General features: G+C 48.5%; 1 protein-coding gene across 1 annotated transcript in view; it reads right to left on the bottom strand.

The window, feature by feature from the left end:
* Positions 1-24,500, bottom strand: part of NFATC3 (nuclear factor of activated T cells 3) — a 1,594,447-nt gene that overhangs the window by 1,083,279 nt on the left and 486,668 nt on the right. The window contains exon 2 of the mRNA XM_069639728.1: positions 11,565-12,696. Coding sequence (XP_069495829.1) covers positions 11,565-12,696 — 1,132 coding nt within the window. The remainder of the gene's footprint in view (positions 1-11,564; positions 12,697-24,500) is intronic.

Below are 24,500 nucleotides of genomic sequence, written 5' to 3'. Positions count from 1 at the left end.
TGAGGCCCTATGTCTTTCACTGAAATACAGTTAAAAATCAGCATTGTCAAAGCCAACAGTTTGGCTTCCGGATAAGTATTCGGTATTTGCCAGGCACTGCTATTAGATGCCCAGGTACTTGCATCATTTTGCACCTGCTACCTTCAATGGCCAGTAAATACCACTACGGCTTTGCCTGGCAAGTGCCTTTCCACATGCCTACATAAAAGCCCACACTGATTGCATTGCCAATGCTTGTTTTTATTGTGTGCAGTATGCCAGTAATGCCAATCCTAGTATGATCCCAGTTGAGAAAATCCCAGTATATTCCCAATTATAAAATCCCAGTAGCATATTCCGAGTTTACCACACCCAAGCACACACCATTATATTTCACATTTTGAAAATGCCAGTCTACTCCATATTTTCAGCTTTCAAAATCTCAAATCAAGTAAACATAATCTTGTGATAATGCATTGAAAAATATCCAAATTGCCCCCATATATTACGCATCTTGCGGTTTTCGTTAAATCAAACCAGAACCTATATTTTAAAACAGCGTGTAATGTATTGGATTTGTGCAACATGGCACACATTTTAAATAACTTTATAAACTAGAACACAAAACGTAGAAGTACACAAAACTACAAGGAAGGAAATAACCCAGCTCAACAATGGCAGGGGAAGGGATGACTGCCATTATAAAATGAATGGAGAAAAGTTGTTATATCTTCAAAATCTGCATACGCTATAATAATACGGTATAAATATTACGCAAGTTCATACAGTCAAACAACAGTTTTGAGCATAATTGGAGAGCTGTTTCAGATTTTGGTATCAATAAACCCAGACCACCATTGCTGACGAGAGGCTACAGAATTCAGAATTTTATTTGCATCTCAATTTGAATTCAACACAGATCATGGCGAGTCTGTGGCAGAAGGTGGAAAGCCAGCCAGGGCGTGCCCAGTCGTATCCTGGATGCCGACAGACATGCCTTCCACTAGGGCGTGGGATAGTATGGAAAATTGGGGGAGGGTGAAGGATTATATCAAATAACAACCACTCAGAGACGGATTAGGTATGGCGACTGAGTTCAAACAAACGAAAGTAAACGAACATGGCTGGGCCCGCCAGGCTGGTCTCATGCTTCAACCAAGTGTAGAGCCATTCAATAAACCGACCTCCTTTACGAAGTGGCATTAGAGTAAAACACATTAAAACCCCGTAAAACGCGTTTAAAAACACAACATTAAATTTACATTCTCTAAGGACAGCATGCGTTCTGGGCCCAAAGAATCAGCACACCCTAAATTAAGGGTTAAACAAAGCAACCAATAAAACAAGGAATTAAAGAATCGACTACAGCTTCGACTCAAATCAATCATAACAACTTGGGTCACAAATACTTCCAATAAGTAAAGATAATGTCGAACCATGTGCCTGTTCGGTACAACACTATAATGTACACATTGGAGAAACGAAACCCAAAAGTCAACCAGTTACCTTTGTAATCAAGCGAGTGACAAGCCAACGTATCTTACTGATGTGGTTCAGTGGACAACTGTTAACAATATGTTTCCTCGCAGATACTGGGGGGCAAGGGGAACGAATGGCCGTAGAGCACCGACCAATACCCCACAGACCCATGGAGGATGTCTATGTGCCTCCTAAGGGTATATACATACAACTGTGAAGCATACCATTTCATAGCACAAGCCTGCACTGATCGATTTATAAACTGGGAGCAAGTAAATACAGTTGACTGGTTTCCATCAATACATGGCCTAAATGCAACATAATAGGCAAAGGCACAAACCAATTCGTCAAGATAGCATAGATGACACGCCGATTTTAAATATAACCGAAAATACAGCACAACCTGCACCAAACAAACGTGGCTTTAAAGAAATATGTTAAATGCGGAAATCTATAAAGGAGAACTGTTTCAATGCAATTAATCAAATTCCTTTTAAACCATACGATTTGTCAGTGTGTGTGCACAAATGTCGTATATAGTGTTTATATATTCCATAAAGGCGTAATGACCAGATGAAAACAAGTACTATCAGGTGAACAGTGAATGAATCAACATGTGTTATAAAAAAACAAATTAATCGTTTGTGCTGCCCGTGTCTGGGGGCAGAATTTTTTTTGTACGGTTCACAATCGGACATAATACAAACGTAAACAGAACTAATGGACATTAATTAGGGGTACTATTTAAATGCAAACAATAGCATGATCATGCTTAAACATGCATTCGGCGGAACAATTAGTAAGTAGTCCATCTGTAAACTGTCAGATGACAAATTAATGCTCTGCCCATTAGTGAGCAAACACAGGCGAGCAATAGCTTCCTTATAGTCAGTTAGAGGTATGTGTTCACATAAAATCCACCTTGCAATGTAAACAATCAATGGCAACTGTTTGGGCTTTTGCGTAGGCATGGGAAAGGCACTTGCCAGGCACAGCTGTAGTGGCATCAGTTGGCTATTGATGGTAGCAGGTGCAACATTGTGCGAGTACCTGGGCATCCAATAGCAGCGTCTGGCAAATGTCTAATACTTGTACATCAACCAAAACTGTTGGCTTTGCCAATGGCAATGCTTGTTTTAACAGGACTTGAGAGAGTAATAGCATCAGTCAATCTCCAATGAGTATATTTTCTGGTACCTGTAAAAATATATAAGTGCATGTTGTAGCCTTATGGGTACTCTAAGTTCTAAGATATAATTGCAACTGCGAAGTTCTCAAGTGACAGTCTATGCAATGCAATGGTGTTTGCTCGCTTACCTAAGGTTAGGTTACTTGATTATAACTTGGTGAGAAGTAGTTTGCTGGATAGTCCTAGCGTCTTGAGTGTGCGAGCGAGAGCTGTTTTAACAGAAGAGATGCATGGAGGAATGTTGTGAGATGTGCTGGGTAGCACTTAATAATATTAGGAAAGTAACTGTTCACAGGAGCGCTCGTAGCGCTTACCTTTAAACGCCTGAATGCGTGTGCAGCACGGCGATTTCTGCCGGCTGCCTGCAACTTCCTGGAAGGAATGTGGGTGCGGCTGGGCTAGCCTATAGCTGCTCAGCCAGGCTGTTTAGTAGTTCCGGTCATGTGACCGTCCAGTTGCTGTTGCCTAGCAACTTTGTAGGTGTCAGAGGAGTGCTCGGGTTTACAAGTACATCTAGCGAAATCGCTTTGAACGTGATTAATGCAGGTGCTCCTTTACTTGCGAAAGCTGGGAGACAGGAGTACATTTTGGCAAGGTTGAGCAGAACTAATTAAATTCTTACACTTGCACCGCTTCGTTAGCGTAATATGGGATTAAAGGATACGTTCCCATTTGAGTAGTAAAGAACCCCGACAACCTAGTGTTTGGGGGCCATTGAGTAAGGTTGGCTGGTACAGCATTGTACTGAAAGTGATTTTCAAAAACGGGGGACCGGATCTTAGTGATTGGTGTTATAGGCACACCGAATATGTGCGCACCTACCCACATTGGGGATAATTTCTCTGTGTCATTGCAAAAGGGGACCAGCCGTGTGCAAATCAGTCAGCAGCTGCCGCCACCGAAGGTAGCAGCCCAGCCCGAACTGCTAGGCCATGTCCCCTCTGCACAGAAAACCAAGCAACCCCAGACATGTTTCGGCCTTGTTGGACCTCCTCAGTGAGGTGCAGCCTGGTTACCTGTGGCGCAGCGAGCAAGGGACCCACGTCTGGGCATGCCCTCTCTCACAAGGAGAAACAAACTGACCACAAAAGTGATGGGTGGAAGGTTTGGAATGAATCTAAACCACTGGCAATTGCTCTGGGCAACCTTCCACACCACCGTTTTTTAGCCCGTCTGCGCCATTGCAAAAGGGGACCAGTCGTGTGCAAATCAGTCAGCAGCTGCCGCCACCGAAGGTAGCAGCCCAGGGTGGGACCAAGCCTGATTTGCATATGGTTTTTCCCCCTTTTGTAATGGCTTGGCAGGCGAAGAACGATGGTCTGGAGAGTTGCCCAGAGCAATGCCAGAGGTCAAGATTTATTCTAAACCTTCCAGCCATCAACTCTTGTTTTGCTATTGTCACCCCGAGAGGGAAGGGTATGCCCAGACGTGGGTCCCTTGCCTGCTGGCCCTGGAGACCCAAGCTTCTCCTCACTGATGACGCCCAACAAGGCTGAAACATGTCTGGGGATGCTTGTGGTCTCGTGCAAAAGGGATGTGACCTAGCAGTTCGGGCTGGACTACCCCTTTGGGGGTGGGACCAAGCCTGATTTGCATATGGTTTTTCCCCTTTTGTAATGGCTTGGCAGGCGAAGAACGATAGTCTGGAGGGTTGCCCAGAGCAATGCCAGAGGTCAAGATTTATTCTAAACCTTCCAGCCATCAACTCTTTTGTTTTGCTAAAGTCAGACCTTGTACACCAATAGAGTGATTACAACTCCAATTAAGCCATTACATCTCAGAAGACAACTTTGAAAAAAACACTGGTAGGCACTTTGAGCACACTGTTTGATGTTAAGGCTTGATTAAAGAGCTCAAAGAGTTCCCACCACCATCCCTATGACCACCAACTCACCCGGCCTTGACCCTTTCAAATTCAAAAAAATATCCATCTCGGAAACCGAAAAGATCATTGCATCCCTCAAACCCTCCAACTGTAAGGGTGACAGCTGCCCAGCCCAGTTAATCAAGGATGCCGCAAGAGACTCAGCCCCATTCATACCCAAACTAATCAATGCCTCGTTCTCCACCAACACCATCCCAAGCAACCTAAAAGAGTCCTGGGTCCTACCCCTCCTCAAGAAGCAAACTCTAAATCCTGCTATTCCCACTAATTAAAGACCCATCACCACGGTACCATTTCTCCTCAAGATAATAGACAGAGTAGCATACCTACAAATACAGCACTATCTTGAAACTAACCAACTCTTAGGTACCCGTCAATCAGGAATCAGACCACAGCCGGCACAGAAACAGCCTTAATTGATCGTAAAGCGTAAAGTACAGATTGACAAACTCAATGATAAGGGAAACACTGCCATGCTACTCCTCCTTGATCCGACGGCAGCCTTTGATTTGGTGGCTCACGCAGTCTTGTGCAAACACGTGGCATCGGCTGCCCACTTCTCAAATGAGGCTATAGCCTGGATCCAATAGTTTTTGATAACCGCACATTGAGAGTCTTCTCCACACTGGCATCAGCGGACCCCATCAAAATAACTTGCGTTGTAGCCCAAGGTTCTTGTGTTTCGCCAACTCTATACAATATCTTTACCAAGCCCCTATTCGACAAATTGGACAGACTGGGTGTCACCTACACTAATTACGCAGATGACACTCAGATCCTCATTCCCCTTTCGGGCAATTTCGATACGGATACGGCCTTGGTAAACAATATATATCTCATCATTCAGGCATGGATGGCCACACATGGATTATGCCTGAATAATGACAAAACCGAAATCCTACTCCTCGGATCCACTGCCAACTTAAAAAATCTCAGCGCTTAGTACTCCGCATTCAACATTGATGGCAATATAATCACAGTATCCAAAACAGTAAAAACATTAGGCTTTCACCTCGACTCAGCCCTAAACCTAAAGAAACAAGTTAACTCCCTTGCATCCTCTACAGCCTACACGTGCAAGCTTATTAGGGCACGTAGAGCCTTCCTCACCCAAGCCAGCTGTATGATCATTGCCATTGCCCTAATACTTTCCAAACTTGACTATTGCAATGCTCTGTATTTGGGAGCTAACATATACATCATTGACAAAATTCAAAACAACGCCATTAGAACTGCCCTCAGCCTACCTCCTAAAGAACACATTTCCAGCGCTAGAAGAAAATACAAATGGCTCAAAATCAGCGACAGAATTGCACTTAAGACAGCATCACTCACCTTCAAATATCTGAATAATGCTGCCCCTCCCTACCCGGCAGCTAGAATTGTAAGAAAAACCTCCACTCGCCCCACCAGAACCGCCAACTCCTACTGCCTTCAGATACCCAAATTTAGACTAAAAAAAAAAACAGGCGCCAGTAGCTTCCCAGTTAAGGCAGCCCAATACTGGAATGCTTTCCCACTTGACATCAGAACAGACCAGTCCTACTATAGTTTCAGACGGAATATTCTCGCATGGCTACATTCCAATGACCCCCAAGATTAATCAAGTACTATCCTTACCTATCAACCCGACTATACATATGTATATCTTCCAACTGTCTTAACATGTGATGTAATGTATATATTTGTAAGGAACAAGTTACTTACCTGTAACTGTTGTTCTCCAGCATGGGTCTGGCATGGATTCACATGCTCATGAATATTCCCCGTCGTCAGGCTGGGAATCCTCGGTAAAGAAAAAATCAGTATCAGTTTCATTACTGATCTGTCTTAATAGTAACCAATCACTGAACTCTGGGTCATACTGCCCCCAGCCAATGACTGCCCTCTCCCTAAGCCCCGCCTCTGGCAGCCATCCTCAGATTTGGTAGCACACAAAGTGGCAGTATGACCAAGTGAAGAGCCGCAAAGGAGTAGGTGGGAATTCATGCCAGACCCATGCTGGAGAACAACAGTTACAGGTAAGTAACTTGTTTCTTCTCCAGCATGGGGTCTGGCATGGATTCACATGCTCATGAATAAGCGAATACATAGCAGTACACACATGCACAACCACGGGAGGTGGCAACGGCTCAATGTTAAGCATTACATCCAAAACTCAACATTAAGCAATTCTTACCTCCATACCAGGCTCACCTTAGGCGAACAGGTTGCGCAGCACTGGTTGGCCGACCCTGGACTCCTCCCTGGAGTCCCGATCGACGCAGTAGAATCTTGTGAAGGTATGCGTCGACCTCCACGTAGCAGCCCTGCAGATGTCCAGCACGGGCACACCAGACAGGAACGCTGTGGTAGCAGCGATCGCTCTGGTCGAATGGGCTCTCGGACGGCCGGGCAGCGGTCGGTTTGCCAACCGGTGACAGTGCATGATGCTGCCGGAGAGCCATCTGGAGATGGAAGTCTTCGAGAGAGCCTTCCCTTGATTCACAGACCCAAAGTTCACAAACAGTTGTGACGTCTTCCGAAAACTCTTTGTGCGGTTGATGAGGCGGAGCGGCAACGGCAACGGAGGGAACGCGTATAGAAACAGGTCGTCCCAGGGGAACGAGAAAGCATCGCCCATGCTCCTCGGCTGCAGGAACCTGCTGGCGAACCTCTGGCACTTGGAGTTCGTCGCGAACAGGTCGATCTGGGGTTTGCCTCATCGTTGGAAGAGCCGATCCACTTGATCCTGGCGTAGTTCCCACTCGTGGCACGAGCGCAGCTCCCAGCTGAGTGACTCGGCAATGGTGTTTTTTATTCCAGCCAAGTGGAAGGGAACCAGAAACATCCCCTGGGCGACAGCCCAGTGCCACAGATCCTGGGCCTCCTTGGATAGGGCTGGGGATCTGGTGCCCCCTTGCTTCCGTATGTAGAACATCGTGGTGGTGTTGTCGGTGAAGATCCTCACCACTTTGTCCTTGAGGGACGGAAGGAGAACGACTTGAGCACCCAGAACACTGCTCGGAGCTCCAGAATGTTGATGTGGAGAGACCTCTCCTCCGGGAGCCAAAGGCCTCTTGCGTGGAGATCTCCGGTGTGGGCCCCCCCAACCCTCCAGAGAGGCGTCCGTCGTCACCGTCTCCTGAAACGCCGGGGTTTGAAAGTCTGTGCCTGTAGTGAGGTGAGCACGGGTACCCCACCATAGGATCGCCCGACAGAACTCCTCGTCAAGAGGGATCCTGTCCTCGAAGCAGCCCGTCGCCTGAAACCAGCGTGCGTTGAGGAACTCCTATAGCGGACGCATCCGAAGTCTGCAAAGGGGTACAAGATAGATGCATGAGGGCATCATCCCGAGAAGGGACTTGATGGACCTCACCCTGGCCACGTCAATGGCTAAAAGGCGCCGCACCTTGCCCAGGATGGTCTTGGTCCTCTCCTCTCCTCTCCTCCGATGGGGAGGCCAATTGCCCCACTGTCGAGCTTCGCTCCCAGAAACAGTGCTACTTGCGATGGAACCAGGTGGGATTTGTGGTAGTTGATGGCGAACCCCAGTTCCGTGAGCAACCGGACGGTCCTCGCTGTGTGTTCGTCGGCGAGTTCCCTTGTCCTTACCCGGATTAGCCAGTCGTCCAGGTAGGGGTAGAGGTGGACCCCTGCAGGCGCAGCGCGCCGCCCCTGGTGCCAGGCACTTGGTGAATACCCTGGGTGCCGACTTTAATCCAAACGGTAGGGCTCTGAATTGGTAGTGGCGTCCCTGAAGCACGAACCTGAGAAACTTCCTGTGCCCTTTTAAAATGGGGATGTGGAAGCAAGCATCCTCCAGGTCCAACGACGATAGGAAGTCGCCTTCCTCCAGCTGTCCCAGCACGTGCTGGAGGGTGACCATCCTGAATTTCTGTGCCTTGATGCATTTGTTTAACCGACGCAGGTCCAGGATGGGGCGTCAACCGCCTGTCTTCTTTCTGACGAGGAAGTACCTCGAGTACACTCCGGAGCCCCGGAGCCTCCTGGGGACGAGCTCGATGGCACCTTTCTTGAGCATCGCCCTTACCTCCAACAGCAGTTGAGGGATTTGATTCTCCTTCCTGGCCACGGGAGGAATGCAAGGGCACTTCTTTTGCAATTCCAGCGAGTGCCCGTTGGCCAGGGTGTCCAACACCCAACGGTCGGTGGAGATGGACTCCCACACGCTGACAAAGTTCGTCAGCCGGCCTCCCACCGGGGTGCTTTGGTGTGGGCCCGACGACACGGCCGGGTCAGTCTTGCTTGCCGCGACCTCTGTAGGCCTCCTGGGAAGAGGAGCGGGCCGCCTGGCGGTAAGTAGAGGAGCCACCGCTGGATCCTTTGGAGGCACCCTGTCTGCCTCCGGAGCTCCGAAAGGGCCGTCGCTGTTGAAGCACCCCTAGGGTCCGGACCGTCTCCGAGTCGGTCTTGATGGCCTGTAGAGACTCGTCCACCGCCTTACCAGAAAGGTTGTTGCCGTCGAACGGCATGTCCAACACTCTGGTCTGGACGTCCTCGCGAAAGTCTGTCGCCTTGAGCCATCCTCGTCGTCGGAGGCAAACTCTGTTGCCCAGTTGGCGAAATCCGGTATCGGCAATGTCCGTTGCCACCGCTATGGCGTGATCCGACGCCACCTCGCCTTCCTGCAGAATTTCTAGGGCCTCCGCCCTCTTGTCGTTAGGTAGGAAGTCTAGCAGGGGAGCTATCTTGAACCAGAGCTCCCTGTCGTAGCGGGCCACGATCGCTAAGGCATTGGACGCCTTAATCGTCCCATGTAGTCCAACTTCTTGCCCTCGCGGTCCGGCGGGGAAGTGGAAGTTGAAGCCGCCGCACCCACTGCTTTCTTCTTAGCCGCTGCCGAGAGACAGAGTCCGGCGTGGGCTGGGCCCTGAGGCACAAGGGGGCGGCATCGGGGACTTGGTACTTCTTCTTGTACCTGTCCCTCTTGGCGGCTCGTGGAAGGGTTGAGGACAGCAAGCCCCTCGTCCCAGATGTCGTCGAGCAAAGGCACCGCGAGGACCGTCTTCCTCTTGGCCTCTCGTCTCTGGTAAAGAAACCCTTCCTTTTTTTGTTCCTCAGGGCAGAGCTGGAAGAGCTCGGATGCCCTGGTTATCATGGCGTGGAAGGAGCCAATTTCGTCGGCTGGAGAAGCCCGCGGGGGATGTGATGACAGGATATCCGCTGTGTCATCGCCGTCGTCCGTCCCCATCGCTGTATCTGTCGCTGTATCCTCTCTAGGGTCCGGTGAGGGGGATGAGGGCTCCACAGGCCTCGCAGGCACAAAGGGCGGAGAGGGGTGGACCCTCCTCCGCTTGTTCGGAGGGTTTCCCGACGGGCCTGGTTCTGGACCCTCCGTCGGGGTCCGTTGTAATCTCGTCCGTATCTCAGTACATAAGGATTGGATCGCCAACAAAATGGCCGCCGAGCTATCCTGGGGATCGGTTAATGGCTGCGACGGACGGGATGGCCGCTCCATTGGGCCCTCTTCGTCGCCATCTTCGATCACGTCAGCGTGGACCGCCCCCTGGGATCGAACCTTCTCGAACCTCTCATTGAGGCCTATGAACCTCTCGTTGAGGCCCTTCCCGGATTCCACCAGCTCCTCCTCAGAGGCTGATTCCGAGTTTGTAATGTCTGTAATGGCCATCACCCCCCCTCTTTTTCCGCCAGGGACTTCACAGGGGTCTTAACGATGGGCTGGAAAGAGTATTCCCTCCACAGTGGCAGGGATACTCTGGGCCCAGAAGCCGTTTCCACTGGCGTAGTCTCAGCCAGCTTTGCCAGGGTCGCAGTGACCACTTCGATAGAGGCCTTTGCCAGCTGGATCAAGGCCCTCACCACCTTAGGTGCGTCCTGGGCCTTCGCCTTGGGGGGGGGGGGGGAGGGTCAGCGCCTCGCTCCACTTTCGAGATCGACCAGGGCCGCTCGAGCAGTTTACCCGGATTCTCGGACTTCCTCTTCCCCGAACCAGAGCGCTGGCCCATGGTGGAACGTGCCGGGGAAGTCGCGCCCTGCTTGGCAGCCGAAGAGCCCGACCTTTCGGCGCTCCCGGTGCCCGCGGACTCGCAGTGCTTGGCCTTCTGTTGGGCCCCCATCGCCGGGGCACCCTCACAGGACTTAGAAGCCCGCTCAGACTTTTTCTTCGCCTTCTCACCTGCTGTGCCCTTCTCCAGCCAGGCAGCGAGGCGGGAACGACAATCTTGTTTGGTCCGTTCCGAAAGGTTCTTGCAGAACGCACAGTCCTTCTCCACGTGCGTCTTGTCCTCATGAAGGTAGTAGAGGCATTGCGAATGCTCGTCCTCCTTGAAAACGTTTTGTAATCCGCATCCAGGGCAGCACCTGAACAGCTTGGATCCGGGCGTCGAGTTTCTCTTGTCCTGGGCCATGTCCGTTGAGGTAGGCCGCAGATCTTGCGGAATCCTCCAAGAAGCGTAAACTCGACGAAAACTTCACCCTTGAAGGGCGTAGAAGAATTCCGAAACGGGTCCCCGTTATCGGAAGTAGAAACGGTGGAGCTTGAGGCTCGATTAAACTGAAAAAATGAGAAAATCTCCTGAAAAAGCGCAAAAAAGCAGCAAAAACTCGAGAGCTAAAGCACTAGGACTCCCAACACTTGAGCGTGCGGTAAAAATCTGGAGGATGGCTGCCAGAGGCAGGGCGTAGGGAGAGGGCAGTCATTGGCTGGGGCAGTATGACCCAGAGTTCAGTGATTGGTTACTATTAAGAAAGACAGATCAGAAACGAAACTGATACTGATTTTTTCTTTACCGAGGATTCCCAGCCTGACGACGGGGAATATTCATGAGCATGTGAATCCATGCCAGACCCCATGCTGGAGAATTATGACTAAGTTTTTAAGCAATCTTGTTTTCCTGTTACCTTTGGGTTTGGCACGCCATACAAAATCAAACCAACAAAGATTATTTTACGTTGCCCTTATGTTATAAACACATACAATGAAAGGAATATACACATTTCCAACTGCACCCAGATGAAACAAATAAACACATTTGTTAATACAAGTTAACATGCTAAATAATAACTTACCGAAATATAGGTGTGTGACCAGGCTTTGGTTTGTTCCAAGTAAAGTGCGAAGGAACGGAAAGATATTGCTCACCGGATAAATCTTTTTTTAGTTGATGCGGAGTACCAGATCCATCCCCAACTGACTGTTCAAGTGACGCTGACAAACAACCTTGGTCTTCAGTACATGAATCTACATTCCCAGATAAAGGTGCCGTTTGATCTTCAGAGGTTTTTCTAGTTTTTAGAGGGATGTCTGTTTCTGTACAGCACTGAAACTGTGTAAGACCATGATTAAGAATTTGCCCAGTTTGCAGAGAAGTACTTAGCCATGTGTCTTCGGTTATACTTCCTCTTGGGGAATGACCAGGCGAAGGAGTGGGAGAATGGTGAGGAGAGAGTGAACCAACATAACAAATCTCTGCACTGGAGTGTCGTCTTTTCCCACAAGGGGAGGTCGGCCTAGAAGAAGGTCTTGATGTTGGTCTAGGGCTAAGCCAGTTTTCATCAGTGATACTAGTTCTTGGTGAATGGCAAGGAGAATGCCTAGGTGAGAGGGTGGGGCCAAACCCATATGGAGTCTGCCACGATTCATCCCCTGGACAACCTCTGGGTGAACCACTGGGGGAAGCTACAGGAGAGCCCAATGTAAACCGGGCAGCAGCTTCATTCAGCTCAGAATCCACATCATCATAAATATGAGACATGGACTCACAAGAGGAAGCATCAGAGAACCAACTCCTAGATGAGATGCTACTGCCAGGACTAGGACTAAGGGATGATTCCCTATATGGTGAATCAAGTGGAAGATATAGCTGGACCCGTGAAGGTTTTTCAATGAAATCATGATCTGGTCCATTTGCTTGAAGTTCATGATCACTGGTTTCTATTCCTTGATGACAGTTGGGAGAAATGGATGTAATTTGAATACTTGGACATTCGAAGGGCTTTTGACCAACTAGGGGACTGTATTTGGAGTCTGAAATATCACTAGTTCCTTCATAGTTTTTGTGACCTTGAAACCGGTGAGAAGACAACGTAGACCCGTGCGACTGCATTCCATGGCGAGGGATACAGATTGGCTGATTCACCGCTGTCTGAGGCTGCTCCACGTTAAAGATGTAAAAAGATGCACAATCATCGGGTTCAAGGTCTAAAAAAGAAAACAGAAATAATCCAATTATTGCAACAGAAAATCTATAAAAACAAGTTGTCAGCAGTTAACATAAAAAAGCATTTACATTCAATGCTGAACAAAAATAAGCAAAACACAAAAGCGAGTGGCAACAACCATCACAATAAAGAATCAACACATAGTAATAGAAAAATAACAGCTTAGTTAATCAAGTCAATTCTTCTCTACAACCCCCAACTACCAACAATTAAGTAATTCCATTGCTCGTTAATGCTGCCATATTATTGATATTAGGCGAGATGTAATAAACAAACAACTCTATTGGTGCCAGATAAAACAAGGGCACAAGGTAAGGAAAAGTGGTGGTAAAAATGGGAAGGAACTTTTAAAACAACTAAGCTAAAGGCTAAAGAAAAGGTCATTGGCTTGAAAGGAGCAGACTTTTAATTGTAAAAATATACATTAATTGTATAATGACAATTTAATGGGCCTCTTCCCACTGCCCCTCCATTCTAAAACCTGTATATACTTTAGGAGGGAAACAGTGAGCACTGCTGGTGACAGGAGACCTATGTCTGTCCCCGCTGAGACATACTACTGGGCAGCTTTCCTCTCTTTGAGCTAACTAGGGTGTGGGGATGTTTGCAGCAGTAGAAGGATAGTTAGGTGGAAAGAATTGTGAAAGACCATCTAACCAGCTTGTGTCACAGATGGCTCAAAGAACACACCAACTCCCTTTGATGGCTCAATGGTTTTTATTGACATTTTTGTTGGGGTGCTGGAGCTGTCCCTCCCTCTCGTTTAAAAGCACCACTCCCATCCTAATCCAGACATCCCAACTCCCAAGGTTAGCATATAAAGCTTACTTCTCCCTACTGTCTAGGTTTTGATTTTGTTAAAAGGGGCAACCTAAAGGCCAATGCGTTATCTAACTAAACTCCCTGAGGGACTTCCCAGACTGACCCTATACCATTAATGTTAGTTGACTAAAAGTAAATATAGGGTCCGTCTTTCTGACACGCTGCCCGACTTAGCCTTCTTCCCATCATGCCCCACGTATTACACTCCCTGTCTGATGTTCTCCTTTCACTACTCTCCTGTGCCGTACTCCATCGACCTTCTCTCCTTCCTACATCTTCCTCCTCTTTCCCTGTGGTGTCTTTCACTCCTAGTACCTGTCTTCACCCTTCTAAGTTACTACTCCATCCTCCACACTGCTATTACTCCACACCACCTTTTACTCACCCACTTTTCATCTAACATGCACTGTTCCACTGACTCCCTCCACTCACTCCCTACACTCTCTCTAACACTTACATTCATCTAGCTTGCACACACACTCACAATGCAGTACCACGTGCACTCACCAACCAATACCTTAACTTTACTCCACAGTCCAATCCACTGTCCTTCCTTTGTCTCGTCTCTTGGTCTGCCATCTACCCGCCCTCCTCCGACCTCACTCGGACAACCCACACCTTCCTGCATCCGTTGGCTTCTCTGATCTTTTGCCACCTTTTCTCATTGAATTACGTACAGGCTCTGACCAATCTGGCCTCGTCTTCCCCCACCGTAGGTGTTGCAAACAGAAGAACTTTCAAATAGCAGGTTAATCCAAGCCTATTTTCTCTGTGCAGGACCACTGTGAGGTAGCAATGGCAGCCAGCACTGTACAATATCCACGTTTGCATTAGGGCACCTTGCCGTGGCTGTGCACAAGTTCAGAAAAAAAGTCTTGTCTGGTCATTTTCTCTCGGATGCAAGTCCCTGGTGGTCTAGGGTGACTGCATCAGCACCAGTGCTGGGGAGCAGTGCACAGCATGTCAGGGAGCTGCACAAGCCCCCTGATCAGACTTCTGCTTGATCCCCATTTGTTGGTTCTGAGATTCTGGCACTGAACTTTAGGTACCATAGGGCGTTCATGGGCTGTGCATCTCTGCTGATCCCTGCATACTGGTGGAGTCTTAACATTCGGTCTAAAAAATTCAAATAAAAAAAATAAAAAGAAGAGAAAACCTGGCTAGCACTGTTGTAAAGAGGCATCAGGTGATGCAAATGGGTACTGCCCATGTATACACTAGAGAGGAGATATGCATAATTACAGTATTGCAACACTGCTATGTCTACATGTTTTACAGTAAAGTTTAAGTAATTGCATCTAAAGCCCATAGTGTCAAGTATTTAACCAGGTTACTCACCGTAGTGACCACCTTACTCCTAGTCCATAGTCCCCTTTCCTCCATACTTATGGGACATCTCTCCGTCCTGTGGGACAGGACCGGAGCACTTTGTAAAAAGCATCAACACAATTTTTAAAAACATGTGTCCTTCCTCTCTTTCTTGCGCGTGGCCCGGCACGCGGCCGTAACCCCGCCCACCTTGGCTCCGCCCCACGCATCGCCCATCAGTCCTTTTCTATCGCCAGGTCAGAGACCCTTTAGCAATAACAGAGGAACCTTATTAGAGGAGACGGCGGGTGGGCATATGGAGGAAAGGGGACTATGGACTAGGAGTAAGGTGGTCACTACGGTGAGTAACCTGGTTATACTCCTACGTCCTGTCCCCTTTCCTCCATACTTATGGGAGATTCTCAAGCACTCCTTACAGGAACGACGGGTGGATGGAAATACCTCTTACTGAAAAAGGTTCTTCAGCACAGCCTGACCAAACTGAGCATCAGCTCTTGAGCTGATGTCAAGACAATACTGCTTACAAAAAGCAGACGGGGAGGCCCAAGTAGCTGCCCTAGTGATGGACTCCCAGAGGACATATTTCTGAAAAGCAACCGCGGCTGCCTTGCCCCGCACTAGGTGTGCATGAATACCCTTAGGAGGCTTCAGCCCTTGGACGGTGAAAGACTCCGTAATGCAGACGGCGATCCACCGGGAAATAGTCGCCTTAGATGCCTGCTTACCCTGAGGGTTACCAAAGGTCACAAACAGTTGAGAAGAACTCCTAAACTCGGATGTTCTGTCCAGATAGAACTTAAGAGCCCTTCTGACATCGAGACAATGCAGAACCCTTTCTGCCTCTGAGGTATGGTTCGGAAAAAAGACCGGCAGGGAGATCGACTGATTCAGGTGGAACTAAGATACCACCTTCGGCAGGAAAGCAGGATTTGTCCGAAGAACTACTTTATCCTTGTGAAAGACCAAAAAGGGGTGCTCCACCGACAAGGCCTGGAGCTCACTCACCCGCCTTGCTGACGTAACGGCGCCCAAAAAGGACACTTTCCAGGATAAGTACTTGAGGTCCACCGTGGCCATTGGTTCGAAAGGCTTATGGCACAATGCCGTCACGACTACATTTAGGTCCCACGACGAGTGCGGACTATGAATTGGAGGATAGAGGCGTGTCAAGCCTGCAAAATGCCTCTTAACCACTGGGTTACACAGAGAGTAAGAGCATTGGTCTGTAGAAAGGTAAGCGGAAACCGCTGAAAGGTAAGTTCTGCATGACAGAATATGGACACCCGACTCTGCTAAGAAGGATACAAAGGAGAGCACTGTCAATCGTAGCCCCCCTTGGGTCCACCTGCTTGCTTAAACACTAATGACAGAACCTGAGCTATTTGCTCCTGTACTGGGAACTAGTCGAAGGTTTCCTGGCTGCCTGGATAATACGCATGTTCTCCGCAGACAAGTTAAGATGTTCGCCAAGCTGAGCGATTGTGGGGACGGGTGCCACAGCTGCTGTTCCCCCTGGTGAAGATAGGGGGTTACTGGTAACCTGATCGGCGGGTACACCGCAGGTGTTGAAGTTCTGAGAACCAAAACCTGGCTGGCCACCACGGAGCTATGAGCAGAAGAGAAAAGTTCACCAAGTTCTTCAACTTGCAAATTGCTCGGTGAACTAGAGGCAGAGGCGGGAAGGTGCAAACTCTCATGTTATGCCATGGAATCTCGAGAGCATCCCCCAGAGAGGAAGTTCCCAGCCCCTCTCTGGAGGCATACTGAGGAAGCTTCTTGTTTACCGCCGTAGCGAAGAGGTCCACTTCCGGTGTGCCCCAACGCAGGAAAATCCATGAGAGGACCTCTGCCTTCAACTCCCACTCGTTGCTGACCACTGCCCGCCGGCTGAGGGCATCCGCTGTGACATGCAGCTGGCCCGGGATGTGCACTGCAAGCAGCCAGACACCATGAAGTACAGCCCACTCCCAAATCTGGATGGAGAGGTCCACGAGAGGGGGAGACTTGGTTCCACCTCGTTTGTTGATATGTTGATTTGTTTGTAATACATCAACACCACATTGTCCATGCGTATGCGGACCACTTTGTTGGCAACGATTGGTCTGAACGCCCCGAGCGCTAGGAAGATCGCCAGAAACTCTAGATGATTCATGTGGAGGTGCTTGTCCTGAGGTGACCAGAGATCCGAGACCTGAAGATGATCCAACGTCGCACCCCACCACAGAAGGGAGGAGTCCGTCGTGATCGTCACTGTAGGGGCTGGGTCCTGAAACCCTGCACCCACCAACAGGTTGCTGGGAGATGACCACCACTCCAGGTCCACTCTCATGGAAGCCGGAATAGTTATCAACTTGGAATCCGGATCCACAGTCTGACGCCAAGAACTCTGAAGAGCCGTCTGAGTCCGCCTCATCTTGAGACGAGCAAGAGGTAGAGCCAACACGCACAAGGCCATGAGGCCCAGAAGACTCTGGAACCAACAGGCCGACATGCTCTCCGACTGCGCAAACATCTGACACGTGGCCAACAGATCCGCCATTCTGTCCCCGGTCAGGTACACCCTGCAGTCGATCATGTTCCAGCGAGAACCCAGGAAAATCAAGTCCTGTGAGACCGTCATGGAAGATTTCCACCAGTTCACCAACAGCCCAAGATGGAACAGGAGCTGAAGGAGAGACTGAAGATTGCACACAGCTTTCAACAGGCAAGGACTGCGTAAGAGCCAGTCGTCCAAATACGGATAAACATGAATACCCTGCAGACAAAGATAGGCCGCAATCACCAACATCATCTTCGTGAAGACACGCGGCGCAGAGCTGAGGTGAAAAGGAAGCACTCGAAACAGGAAGTGCTCCACTCCCAAAGAGAAACGGAGATATCTCCTGTGTGGATTCCATATCAGGATATGCATGTACGCATCCTGTAGATCCACCATGCTGAGCCAATCGCCCATCTGCAAGGAAGACCGTATCTGGCTGGGCGTGATCATCTTGAATTTCTCTTGGGGTAGGGAAAGATTGAACTGGGAAAGGTCTAGGATGGGGTGCAGGCCAGCCTGGTTGGGTTTGGGCACCGTAAACAGCCGGGAATAGAAGCCCTCCCCTCGCTCCCCGAGAGGAACGGGTTCTACAGCTCTGAGGTCCAGAAGTTTCTTAACCTCGGCTTTCAGTGAGGGCGAGCCCGACAGCTGGAAAGGAGGGTTGAAGGGTGGGGGGCAGGGGGGCAAAGGTAAGCGGAAGCCTGCCCGAGCGACTGACAAGACCCATCTGTCTTCTGTGATGGTCTGCCACGCTTCCCACCGGGGTCTCGTGCGAGCGCGGAAAACCCTAATTTTGCCGGTTTTTCAGTGGTGCTGCCACCTGAACCTGAGGCAGAGGCTGAGGAGCGGGAGAAAAACCGAGTCTGTTGTTGCATCCGGCAGTTATTCCCCGAAGGGGTATCCACCCTATGAGATTTGCAGTCAAGGAAGCCTCTAAAACCAGAGGAGGGCCGACTCTGTGAAAACCATCTCTGGGTTTTAAAGGGGGTCTTTACCAGGACTGACAACGACTTAGCTGTCTGTGTGCTATCCTTCGTCTTGGTCAGTTCTACATCTGTTGTAGAATGAAAGAGCTCCTTACCATCAAACGGAATGTCCAGCACCTTGTCCTGCACTTCCTTTGAAAACTTGGTGGCATACAGCCACGCCTGTCGTGAGGTATCAACCCCCAGCATCAGGCCCAGAGCCGAGGTGAGCCGCAGCCTCCAGGAGATCCTGGGCCAAGACCCTGGCATCAGACAATCCCGCTTTAAAGTCTTCCAGCCTCTCGACCGGGATGAACTCCTCAAACTCCGACAGACCTTTCCACATGCGCATATTAGCCCCTGCTAACACCAGTTCGGCATTGGCCTGCCGAAGTTGCAAGGCCGAGTTGGGGAAAATCTTCCTCCCAAGGGAGTCAAGGGAGTAACCGTCGTAGAAGAGGATGCTGCAGGCCTGGATTGTAAAGTGGCCGCAGCCACCACCGTGTAGGAAGGGGGCGGTCAAGATGACAGGACCACTTCTTCCGAAGAATGCAGCCTGTATCGCGCATCAATTTTCTTATTGACAAAAAGTCCAGAGTGTGGCTTTTCCCAGACCCTGCGGACCTCGGCCAGAACGTCGTCCTGTAAGAACAGGCCGGTACGCTCCAGAGGAGACAGGGTGAACGCCCCAGAAAGCCCGCCCTCCTGCAGAGCGGGTGCCTCGGGCAGCGGAACATCCAAGAAGCACATCATGTCCAGTACCCGGTCATGAAAAGCTATAATAGAGCGGGGCAGGTCCTCGTTGTCCTGATCACCCTGCGCGTCATCCGACAGGTCAGGATCCTGTTGAGCCGTGTCGGGCGCTGCCTTGTCCACAGGGGACAATGGGGGCAAGGGCGGAAGAGTCGGGGAAGGCACCGTGGGCAAAGGAGGCGCCAGCGGAACCACTGTAGGAACGGGTGGACCCAGAGGCGCAGGTGGACATATTTCTCTAAAAAGCCCTTTGAAATATTCCCTCATGGGGTCGGTACGCATAAGCGTCTGAAATTTGCTGAAAAAGGCATCCGGCGCAGACTGTTTTGGTACCGGAGGAGGCCTCTCATGAGGAGGATGATTTCAGGGACGTAACGGGGAGGGTTGCCACACCGGCCCATCTCCCGAAGTATCCACAAAATTCAAAGGTGCTGACCCCACAGGCAACGAAACATTGTGAGGAAGGGGCATCCGAGCATTCCAGTCATAGACTGGCTGAAAAGGATGCGCACAAGGAACTCTAGGTTCACCCACAGAGCCAAGTCCTACACCTGAGGCCAATGGCGTAGTTGTAGGAGTAGCGCCCAAAATGGCGGCCGCGGTCGTGGCGGGAACGGGCGCCATTTTGTCATCATCCGACGGGAACTGCGGCACGTGAGGAAGTGAGGCAGGGGTCCCCATCGATGGATCAGGGGTCTTAAGCTTAGCCTTAATGTAAGGAACCTCGCCAGGGCCGGTACTATGAGGCCTGGAATGTTTCTGCGATATACCAACCGCCAAATTAGCCTTCCCAGGAAGGACCTCGGCACTGCCGGTAAAAGAAGAATTTTCCTTCTTTGCCCCCTCAACAGATCTGGTGTTGCCACAAGAGCGGGAACGGTGAGAAACAGCCTTTACTGATAAGGCCTTGCCAGTCCTCTCAGAAATGTTGGTAGCCTTAGCCTCTGTACGAGGGACCTCGGACCCAGGTCCGGTAACAGCCTTATTAGCGCGGGCCTTGAACATTCGTTAGGTAACACCAAGCCCGACCAAGGCCTTGGGGCGAACCCCGGTCTTATTTTTGAGGCAAGCCGATAAAGAGGCCTCAGAGCGAGCTCCGGTACCCCACGACTCAGTAGAACTGGGTCTACAAGCAGCCCCCACAGGAGGGGCCTCCGAGCGCGCTCCGGTATCCACAGGCCCCTTACGGAGACCCTTGGAGAAAACTCTGGTACAATTATTAGGCCCAACGGGCACCTCAGGGCAATCCCCGGTGACAGAGCGATCAATGCCCCTCCCGGCCCAGGAGGAACCCAGAAAGGTATCCCCCGGCCGGGGTGCTCTGAAAAGTAAAGAACTTACCGGGCGTTTCTTCATTTCGTCAATGAACGCCTGAAAATGCGAAGGAGGAGTTCGTCGGAACACCTCCTCCCACCGCTCCAAACGACGTTGAAGTGCCCGGACCGAAAGGGAGTCAAAGTAAAAACAAGAGTCCCAACGGTGATCTGGACCCAAACTCTCTTAACAAAGAGGATGGGGATCCGCCCTCGCGAAACGACAGTGACACGTTGAACAATCTGGAAAGTCTAGTTTGAACGACATAGTCAGACTAGTACACGATCGCTAGCGAGAGCCAGAGCGGAAAAAGGGAAGAAAATCTTCCGCTAATGCAAGTGCGTCCAGTCCCGAACAAGCGGAGAAAAGGACTGATGGGCGATGCAGAGCCAAGGTGGGCGGGGTTACGGCCGCGTGCAGGGCCCCACGCAAGAAAGAGAGGAAGGACACATTTTGTTAAAAACATTTTTGGATGCTTTTTTTTAAAAAAGTGGGCTGGTCCCGTCCCACAGTACGGATAGATGTCCCATAAGTATAGAGGAAAGGTGACGTAGGAGTAATTTCATTTTGTTGGGAAAAGTGCATCATATTGACAAGTGACCACTTTTGAAAATGTACATGATCACATGGCCAAATGATTTTGTTGGCAAACCTAGTTCTGTGGCTTGCTGGTTGCATAATCTGTGCAACTGTTGCTCAACCCATGAGCTGATCTCAGATTCCTTGCCATCCTATAGTTTCACCCTGTTGCGTTATACCAGCTCTCCTGAAAGTGAGATGGCCGCAAAACTACAATTTTCACCTAGTTTGCCCAGATCTCTGCCTGCTACACCATCCACTGTGCTTAGTCGCTTACTTTATTTCCTCTCACATAATGAATACACAAATCTAACTAGAGGTTTATTTATGCAAAGTAAATCAACAGTTCCATCCAGTATGTACAACTACAGATCTACTGCTCCCAGTGCTAATAGCGATAAATACCACTTTCATGGAGGTGTAGAGCTGAAATGCTATGCTTATGCTTACCCGACTCGAATTTAAGGACCGTTAGCGGCCCTGCCCTCCCCTTGAAAGTGGTAATTAATGCTATATTTAAAACGGTTGATATCAACGACAGGCAATGGCCATCTTGTCCACCTGAAGTTGATTATTACCCTCACTGCCGCAAAACCATACTACATCTCAGGCTATGACTTTCTTTTGACATTGTGAACTTTTTGGTTTTATGAAGCTTCTAAACTTATCTTTACACAGAAAATGAAGGGTCAAACATACAATTAAGAGGACACTGCAAGGTGCAACACTGACTGCACCCAGCCACGCAGAGCCTTGCACTGAAAAAAATGTTCAGAGACTATCAAATCTATTTATTCTGTCCATTCATGCAGCTAACCGTTACGTTTTACAGCCACTCCTCACACTAATGTATTACTTCAGAGGCACATAGAAATACTGCATTCTAATATCAAATAGGTGTGTTTGCTAATCAAGAACATTTTAATTAGCACATTCTGCTAATCAAATTTTGAAAAATAATGTATGCCTTGAAATATGAAGGATACTAAACAAGTTCAATAAAGTTCATATAGTGGAACAAGCCCAGGCCACACTGGAACAGCCCAACAGAAAGACTAGAATTGCACAAGAAAGAATATCTTTTGATTACGAAAGGGAATAGGTTCTCTTGAAGTAGTACTGGTCCAACAACATGGTGAGAAGGGATAACTGAAAGTGACAAATATGAGTTCTTAGCATCAGTAAAGGAATTTCATGCTTACCTGGCCTCGTATGCTCCCATGCAAACCACTTTAATTTGGTCATTAATAGGTTAAAAAACGATTAACAATGTGATTCTAAAAGCATGCAATCAAGCAAAATGGAGGCCGAAAGCTGCTGGACTTAAATAATTAGCCCTCTTCAAATGACTGCACAGGACAAGCGTTATCTTGCACTTCATTATATGGAACACTATTAATGGCACCTGTCAGAGAAAATAATATTCTATGAAGAAATTTGAGGCAAATAATGAAAGATTCATCCCAAGAGAAACATCTAAGGATGAAATCAGCGAAGCAGAAACATAAAAACGGGATGAAAACAACTAAAATGACACTCGACCAGCATGATGCAGAAACCATGCTGAGTGTGATGAAATCTAATAACTCCATGAATTTATGGAACATGCTAAATCCTCACTCTACTACTAAAGCCATGATGATATCAGATGTCCAAGAATCTCAATGGATGTCTTATTTCGAAGAACTATACAAAGAAAGACCGCCCATAATAGAAAGAAGCAAAATCAATCAAAAAGCTAAGTAGTCACTTGCATGGAACTAGCTGATATAACAAATGATATTCAAAAACTGAATATTTCACGTGCTCCTGGCCCGGACGGCCTTTCAAACTACACCATTAAAAGAAATCCACAAATTTGGGCAGCATTTTGCGCACAAATGTTTGAACTGGTAGACCGTACAAACCAGATACCTAGATCATGACAGTTGGCAATTCTAATAACGATATATAAGCAGAGTCCTACTAAAGAACCAGGAAACTACCGTCCAATTGCCCTGCTGGACCCTCTAGTGAAATGTTCGCCATACATTCTTCTAACTAAACCTAATAACTGGGCTATCTCAGCAAAGAGACAAGCGACCAGGCAGACTGGCTTTGTTAAACAGGTAGGCACGAGCATTAACTTCCTTCTCCTGAACTTGGCCAAGCACGAAGCAATAAAAAGTAAGATGCAAATCTACGCTGCATTCGTCGACCTGCACCTTGCATTTGACAGGATAAATCGAAACATCCTATGGGACAAATTTGTAAAGTGGGGACATCCAAGAGATTTAATAGAGCCAATCAAGCTGCTCTACTCCAACACCAAGGCCCAAATACGAATGTCCAAAGAAGGACTATTAACACAGCCAATTCAAACATGGCACGGCCTTAAGCAGGGGTGCGCCCCCTGGCCGCAGCGCTATTCAATCTATTCACTTCAGACTTTGAAGAAAATATATATAATCCAACCATGAACCCCCCCTAAACTGAACGCAATGATCCTGCCGTGCATGATGTATGCCGACGATATTGTGATGTTGGCAAAAACGCCCCAAGGCCTAGAAATTGCCCTGAACAACTTCTATGACAAAAATATATGACCTCCAATGAACTTGAAATAAATGTCTCTAAAATGTCTCTAAAATAAAAATCATGACATTGACTCACAAACATGGCAAAAAGAAGAATCAACACTCCTTTCTGCAAAAAAAAATTAAAAAAATAAAAATAAAAATTAAAAAAAAATCGAGCAAGTACAAACAATCAAATACCTCGGAGTATGGATTAATCAATCCCATGTAGAGCTGAATTGGGCGGCACACCTTATATCTAAAGCTCACTCCCTTGCAAGACAAGGGCTTTTCCTCCATAAGAAATTTGGTGAATTTTCTCTCAAGCCAGTGATATTCTAAAGGAAAAAGGTGGCAGCTATATTGACCTATGGTGGCGAGACCATGATTAACATCGACCCACATATCTGGCAAAAATTGGAGGGAATATTTTGGAGAAAGTTGTTATCCCTACCAAAAGCTGCACCCAGGCCGCGTATGAGATACAAACTGGCCCTACAATCTTTACATTCCATTATAACATGGAATAACATGGAAGCAACTTGATTTATTCAGAAAACTGAACAACGAAGCTCGCATACCAGCTCTGGACATACTCCGTACAAAACCTGAAAAGACCAATGGGACTGTTCTAACAACATGGAAAAACTCTATAGATATCAAAATAATTGAAGGAGACATATCCTTAGAAATGCTGATCCAGAGACCTCAAAAAGCAAAAATACGCTTAGCAAGGACCGACTGGATATTGACACAGCGTCTCAAAAGTCAATGTAAACTTGATCTACCGTGCTCAGGCGAAATAAGAGCTATAAACCAACTTCCCCACTACCTTACTCTATTCCCAGATCACATGATTGGTGATACTTTCATGAGGCTCTGCCTAAACATTCTTCCCAAACAAGAAATCATGGGGATAAGACAACAA

Source organism: Ambystoma mexicanum, chromosome 1q (genome assembly GCF_040938575.1).
Source record: "Ambystoma mexicanum isolate Mex_15411 chromosome 1q, UKY_AmexF1_1, whole genome shotgun sequence".
NCBI lineage: Eukaryota > Metazoa > Chordata > Amphibia > Caudata > Ambystomatidae > Ambystoma > Ambystoma mexicanum.
The sequence above is the reverse complement of the archived record's forward strand: the minus strand, read 5'-3'. Positions and strand labels throughout refer to the sequence as shown.